Source organism: Brassica napus, chromosome A3 (assembly GCF_020379485.1).
Source record: "Brassica napus cultivar Da-Ae chromosome A3, Da-Ae, whole genome shotgun sequence".
Taxonomy (NCBI): domain Eukaryota; kingdom Viridiplantae; phylum Streptophyta; class Magnoliopsida; order Brassicales; family Brassicaceae; genus Brassica; species Brassica napus.
In genome coordinates, this window is record NC_063436.1 from 37,197,296 (window position 1) to 37,204,799 (window position 7,504).

At 32.4% G+C, this 7,504-nt stretch overlaps 1 protein-coding gene across 2 annotated transcripts; it reads left to right on the forward strand.

Moving 5' to 3' along the window:
• The first annotated feature begins 2,515 nt into the window (after positions 1–2,515).
• Positions 2,516–4,640, forward strand: LOC106375025. Of its 2 annotated transcripts, none has more exons than XM_013814928.3 (5): positions 2,516–3,284; positions 3,380–3,647; positions 3,732–3,846; positions 3,917–4,041; positions 4,118–4,640. In XM_013814928.3, the coding sequence occupies exons 1-5, from the start codon at positions 2,892–2,894 to the stop codon at positions 4,465–4,467; spliced, it is 1,251 nt and encodes a 416-aa protein (XP_013670382.1). In that variant the 5' UTR covers positions 2,516–2,891; the 3' UTR covers positions 4,468–4,640. The 2 variants fall into 2 exon arrangements, with proteins under 2 accessions (XP_013670382.1, XP_013670389.1); XM_013814935.3 differs by having other exon boundaries at positions 4,241–4,640.
• The last annotated feature ends 2,864 nt before the right edge of the window (positions 4,641–7,504 follow it).

The window sequence follows — 7,504 nt, forward strand, 5'->3', positions numbered from 1 at the left end:
AAACCAAAGAAAAATAGACCAACAATATTCATTGATAGTATACATAAGAATTTATGAGTTTTATAACCTTAAAATTGTTTCAAAGCACTTGAAAAATAAATTAGATATTGTAAAGATGAATCAATGTAAAATAAAGTGTTAGTTTAAGTATACATGTGTTATTGAGAAAATTTATTGATTTAATATATATATTTTGCCAATAATTTAAAATATTAAAATAATTAAGAACTCGTTCATCCACATGTTATTTAGAACTTATTATATGATTTGGTGCTCTTGTAGGTTCCCGGTTTAACTTATAATTTGAATATTTGAGATCTTAAACTCATATTCATTGGTAATTCATCAGAAATTATTATTCCTGAAAATTTTGTTAGTTTCCTCGATAATTAATAAGATATTACCGACAAATTCGCAAGGAATTTGAAATTTTGGGTTTCCTCAGAAATTCGTCGGCAGTAATTAATTTTTGCTTAGTTTAATTAAATTTTATGAATCTGTAAATACAGAAAATGTATTTTTAATTCTATGGAAATAAATCTTAAGCAACTCCATTAAGTTACAAAAAAAACATAATGAAATGCATTACACAATAGTGTGAGATTACAATTTTCTGATTACGTCAATCTCTCATAATCTGATGATTAATCAAAAGGACATGAGTCATTTGTTGTCCACATAAGTACTGCTCATATCTGAAAATCTTTTTCCCTCAAAATTTTCTTACACATCATGCATCCATAGTAGTGTCACACTATAGGTAACTTTTAAGGTAAATTTTCTCTATATACATTATTTACCATGTGAATAGTACATACACCATAATTTACAATTATGCTAGGTTCTTCCAACCTATATGTCTGAAGTTTGCTAGTACTACTATAATCAGTTTCTCCATATAGATACAAAATGTTGTAACCCGGCATAAAATAATTTATATATAAATGCTTCCAAATATCAGTGTTCTTAATATTCTTATAAGAAGAACATGAAAATTTTAGCTTACGGGTTTGTATAGCTTATGGTTGTCATTGAGTCACCAACATGAATTCACTAATACTATTTGCATATTCATTTATAAGTAAATTTGTCACCGGATCCATAACAAGTTTATTCATCCATGAACGAAAATAATCAGGAGGAGCCATGTTTTTTGTGCATTGTTGTGAATGGTAGAAGTGATATTAATAGATGAAAATTGCAGATATTTTTGACGAATTTGTGAAAAATTCCCACGGAATATGACAAATTCACCGGAAATTCTTCTAAAACTTTTGATTTCTCAAACATATATAAAACAGTTATAATATTCTTTAAGAATTTTTAATGGATCCTCGAAAAAATAAAAATTTTCCTAGAAAATTACAAGGTCTATTTAACGGGTATGGTTTCCTCGGGAATCTTTCGAAATAATAAATCGACAAAAAGTTTTTTGGCAATTCGTCAACAGTTACCAACGAATAGAGATTTGTCGAAAATTCGACGATAATTACTGCCAAAATCCCGACGAAAGCTCAACTTTCAGTTCCTTCAGTAATTTTTTGGCAATTCAGAATTTCCGAGGAATTGCATTCCTTCGGGATTTCCATCAGAAAATTCTTGTTGTGGTGGGTTAATTTTTGTAGAGATTTAAAATGCTTGTTTACTAATAATGCAATCACCATGTGATCTTTTTACGTGTTTTGGCCTCACTTGTACAATATTGCAGATCATATTCTGATAGATCACCTATCCTTCCAATACTCTAGTATAAGTATACTTAACTTTGGAGTTTTTTGGATGTTTAACCGAAAAGACAAAAAATATATATTGCACTTTGATGACATAGATAGTCAATCAATTATTTTAAATTTTTCAAATACACTACCATATACCACAAACCGAAATGTTACTATCACCCCCTCTTATAGAACTCAACGTCCTTGTTGCGCCTCAGGATCATCATTCATGTTAGTACAGACCCACACAGAACTCCACATTCATCTAGGTTTGGCTCTGATTTCATTTTTAACGCTCTGACCACCTACGACTAATAGGCTTTCCATGCATGCACACTCTACCCAAGGGGCCCACCACCTGGTCGAAGGTCGGTGCATTAATTTTTGAAGGCTTGGAATACTTATTTACTGAGCTTGCAATCACTACATGATCTTTCTTACTTTGGTGCCACTCGGATGACATTGCAAATCACTTTCATATAGGTCAACAATCTTTCCACTACTCTTGTTCACACATAATTAATCTTGAAATTCTTTTTGGATGTGTGATCGAAAAAATAAAGGAGATGATTGGTTAGGATGTAGTTGTATAAATTCTAATATAAAATTTAGTCTGATAATTTTTTGGATATAGATGTATCTAATATAGCTGCAAAATTAAATGGAAAAAAAATTCCATATCAATATTTCGGTAGAAAACTTGGAACGCATGATTGGTAATTATATGGTTGTAGATAGAAATCTATACTATACTAAAAGGCAAATATAAAGCCTTCTTAGATGTGCCACATAGAATCAGAAATTCATTCAATAATATTGGAGCAATGGGACATGTCATCTGTTTATGATATTGATTTGGGTTTCGTATGTGATGTTGGGCTTATTTTTTTTTTCTTTAGTTTGCTAGGGCTTGGTTTATTGGTTCATTCTTTCTTCTTCCTTCCACGAGCACGCCGTTCCTCTCTTTCCTTTCGACTTCCACACCTTCTGTTACTCTTCTCTCCTGCTCCATTTCAATCTATCCTTTCACCACTAACTAATCTAATCAAACCTTCCTTGATCTCATTCAATGGATTCTTTTCATCTTCCTCACCATTTTTCTATTTATAAAGCTCTTCTCACGGCTTATGTGTCGATTAAAATTGGAAAGTTTCTCTCAAGACAATCATCCTCATGGAGCCCAAAGGAAACTCTCCGATCTCGACAGACCGCAATACCAACAAGAATATTTTCGCCTCCTCCGCGACTTCAAGGCCAAGCCGGAAGTCCACCGCTTCATCCGCCGCCGTGATGAAACCTAACGAAAAGTCTGTTGTCTCATCTGCCACCTCAGCCACTGCGATGAAACCTAACGGGAACTCTGCTGTCTCATCCGCCGTTCTGATGAAATCAAACGCTTCTACCGCTCTCTCCTCCGCGCAAGCCGATCAAGCGATGTTCTTCAGAGATGTTTTGTTCGGACCACACGAAGCGGTCTTGAGGTTTCGATTGATCCATTTCTGGGAGGCTCAAAATCCAAACACGAAAACCCTTATTGGACAGGAGATGCTCCTTATCGACGAAGAGGTTCGTCTGCGACTCTACTACCACTCTTTCTCCTTCTTTAATAATGCTCGATATTGTTAGATTTATATTAATCCACAATTACAAATAATCTACAGGGAACTGTTATTCAAGGTTTTGTTCCAGCAGGACGGGTTGGGACATATGAACTGGTATCAGGCTCCGTTTATAAGCTGAACAATTTTTTTGGCTCCAGAAACAAAGCTCAGTATCGGGTTTCAGATCATATCGCCACCGTTACATTCGCTTGGAATACTAAGTTATTCGTTCTTGATGACCCTCCGGTTCCATTTCTCGAAGATAGCTTCAGGTTCCATAGCTACGAGGAGTTTCAGGCCAACTGTGACCGCAAAGTTGATCTTTATGGTAAGCACTATTGATCTTTATACTTAAATTTTAAGTTATTTTCACATCCAGTGATTAGTAATCCTTTGAATTATTATATCTCAGACTATGTTGGCCACATGAAGCTGGTGAATAGGCAGACTATCACTGAGCATGCGGTCCTCGACGAAATTGACATAGCAGAGAAGCGACATCTATGTGTTCATGTTCAGACACATGAGTAAGATTAACTAAATTTTATACGCATTCTTTGTGTGTTATGCTTAACACATGGTTTTAACCTTATGCAGCGGACCAGTGATGAAGCTTTATCTATGGGACAAGGCCGCATCTGACTTCTGCGAGAAATTCAAATCCTATGGAAGCACTCCAAGCGTTCTTTTGGTCACCACAGTAAACCCTAAACGTCTTGGAGGTTAGTATTTCACTAAAAATCTGGATTAAGTCACTGTATTATTAGGATTATATGAGACATTGATATATCGTGCAAGGTCATTTAAATTATATCGAGGGCGTAGAAGCTGACCATTGCGTGCCGGTGCCGCAAGCTCTACTTGATACAATAGGGCAGACATATAAATTTCTTGTGAAAGTCTCAGATCATAATTTGTCAGGTAAGACTCAAACCATAACTGTGACGAAGATATTCCCAACAGAAGCTCCACGTCCTGTATCTCCCTTGGAAGAACGTGATGTTCCACCAACGTCTGATGATTTCTTGAAGACTGGAAGTCAGGAATCCGGTCCTTCCAGAGACTTTGAGGATTATGCAGGTGATAGGGTTAGAAAAGCCGATGAGAGTCTTGAGTCAGATGAAGCCAAGCGTTCCAAGAGTGGCTAATACACAGCTTTAACAAGTCTTTTACGCAGAGACTGCTTTTGATGCAGTTTAAGTTCAGTTTTTATGTTTATCTAATGACTTTACCTTCCCTCCATTTCTATCTTCGGACTTTTGTTCATTGGAGTCTTTTAATGTTTCTTTGAATTATTATCTAAAGACTTTGCCTTCCCTCATTATCTCTTGAGGCAATTTGCCTATTCTATAATGATTAGTTTTATTTTCCTTACTACTACGCATATAATTCAGAGTTTAAAAGAAGGAGTAAACTAAGTTATGATTATGTGATTACGGTTGATCAACAAAACTTACGATCACAACAGACATTTACGAGACAAAAAAGACAATATAGAGTATGAATGTTTCAAATTGTTTTTTTTTAACTATGTACCGGTGAACCTCTGACACATAGATCCCATAGATCATGTATGCTCCAAATCGAGAACAAATCAAACACCGGGCCATGCATATAGATTTTAAGTTACCCATACCATAGAATAGTAGACTAAACCAATGATATTAAAATGGTTATTTATGTGACAAAACGCATCATAATAACACTTTAACCAATAACAAAAAAAACAACCAAATATCTAAATGGCTAAAACCAATGGTGGTATGTATACCTAAACCATTAAATAATCATAATTGGAAGGAAATAACCAGGTCTAGCTGGTTTCCTCCGTAAATAACCAGTGACAACAACTGTAAATTTTGTTTAGTTAACCTCATGAATCTATAGTGTATAAGGTCATTGAAAAAAAAAAGATATATATAGGTGCACTTTCATAATAAAGAAATTTTGCAAAATAATCTTGATTTAAAGTAAACAAATAATCTTCCTTAGAATAATCTTAAACAAAACAATATATATTTTAAAAGTATTAAGCATTTTATTTAAATTAATCTATTTCTAAAATTATTACAAAATAATTTAAATAACATAAACTAAGATATCTTTGATGAATAAAATTTAATATAATCTGTATTTTTTTATTTTCTCTTTATATTTTTCAAATAATATAGATGATAGAGAAAATATTTTCAAAACTTAAAACTAAAATATTTTTTTTATATTGAATGCGATTTCATAAAAATGAAAGTTTAGAAAAATAATCTTGATATTAAAGTAAAGAATTAATCTTTTTTAGAATATATCAGTTATGTTTTTATGAAATTTTGTACCTATCATTACTTTATTTTAATAATTTTATTTTTGAAAATTAAATATACCAAACTACTAAATCCTATAAAATCAACATAGTCCTGGGGCTATTTACAATTAGCCAGTTCATAAATATATATACACATCTAAGATGAAAACCAAACTAATGCAATGAACACAATAAATATGATTTGGTTGAATTAGATTAGAAATATATTATTGAATTTGATGGAATATATGTAACACAATATGCCCAGAAATGAGTAACTAAATCAATCCAATTTCTTATACAAAGTCAAACGTTAAATAAAAAATAATATATTTTATTTATAGTGATATTTTTATACATATAAATTATAGACGGCTCAATGACGCAAAACATTTCAACTAATATATTTTTTATTATACATATTAAAATTTTGATTACTTTTGTTATTTTCATGTCGTTTGATTTTTGTCTTAGATTTGTATATATATTAGCAAGATTATGTATAATTTAATATATGTTTTTAGATAATCAAACAGTAAAACTAAACTAAAGTGTTAATCCCAGAAGATAGTTTTTTTGTAAAGTTCTAAAGAATGTATGCCCTTTATTAAAATCGTATGTTTTACAGTGACATCTCACATGCAACACATTCCTCAAAGAATCCACCAACTTCTGGAAGAGATTTCAGTGTCCTATCACGGTATGTATATGAAATGTTTGGGACATCAGAAAACACTAAACAGATAATACTCAAATTTGCATCGGCTTCATGTGCTACGACCACCACGTAAGCCTTTTATTTAAATTTTAACATGAACATATATATGTATTTTCCAATCCAACATATTTGGTTTAAATTACTCACTATTTACATAATTAGTTCGGCACAACAAAATTTGTTCACATTCAGGGACATGTATTAGAAGGTCGGCTCATTGGAAACATTCAGCCAAATGACCCAAAAATTTAAGGGAGATATATATGAATTTTCAGGATTTTCTGTCATACATAATTCATGACATCGAAAACTCACCCAACTGCCGTAATACATTCAGATCGACCAAAAGAGAATAACATCGAAAGTTATAGACATCGGTCCAACATTTCCAGTTCACAATTTCTCTCCTCAGAATTACAAAAATCTATTGCGCTTAGCCACTACACCCACCTACTTACCAGGTAAGTAAGTCAGCCCAATATCAATTAAACAAACATGGATGTTTATTCTAACTCAAAAGCAATATGCAAATGTCGTCGGGCAGATACTCATAATACAAAAAAAGAAATCCGTACGACCCAAAAGTCAATATTGATGCTATGATTGGTCTACGGCTGAACAGGTAAGTCTAACACAATAGGTAAAAATGAAATCATAATTCTCTTCATACATACACCTCTATCTCAGGTCGACAATGGTTAAACTTATACTGTGCGACAAGCAAGCAACAGATTTTAGCATCCTACAAAGCAAGAAGAAAAGGAAATTTAAAGTTGTCATTATCACAAGCATAATTCCTAAATTTTCCAAAGGTAAATAATTTTTTTAAACACATCAAAAAATAATACAGATCTAAATTTTTTTTTATCAACAGAACAATAATATCCAATATTTTCCAGGCAAACTACTACTCAGTTCATCACCAGCAACAAATTTCTACTTCGACAAATCAATTGATTACGTAAAGCATTTCAAAGGGCGAATAAGAGATCATGCAAAAGCATGCATCAAAAAGTGACTTTAATTTATGCATAATTCGGATTATTATTCTCTTTTCCACACAACTTGATACTTAGGTTTATTTACATTATAGACAATTTTATCATTGTTTTTTTTAAATCTCTACTTCTCTATAAACTCTAAAACTCAACTTCTGTCTTACAAACTT

What these genes read in the sequence shown, in the direction of transcription:
- LOC106375025 (XM_013814928.3), top strand. Translation starts at nt 2,892, where the DNA reads ATGGAGCCCAAAGGAAACTCTCCGATCTCGACAGACCGCAATACCAAC. An exon ending in TGCTCCTTATCGACGAAGAG is followed by an intron (nt 3,285 to 3,379) that starts GTTCGTCTGCGA and finishes AATAATCTACAG; the next exon opens with GGAACTGTTATTCAAGGTTT. An exon ending in GTTCATGTTCAGACACATGA is followed by an intron (nt 3,847 to 3,916) that starts GTAAGATTAACT and finishes AACCTTATGCAG; the next exon opens with CGGACCAGTGATGAAGCTTT.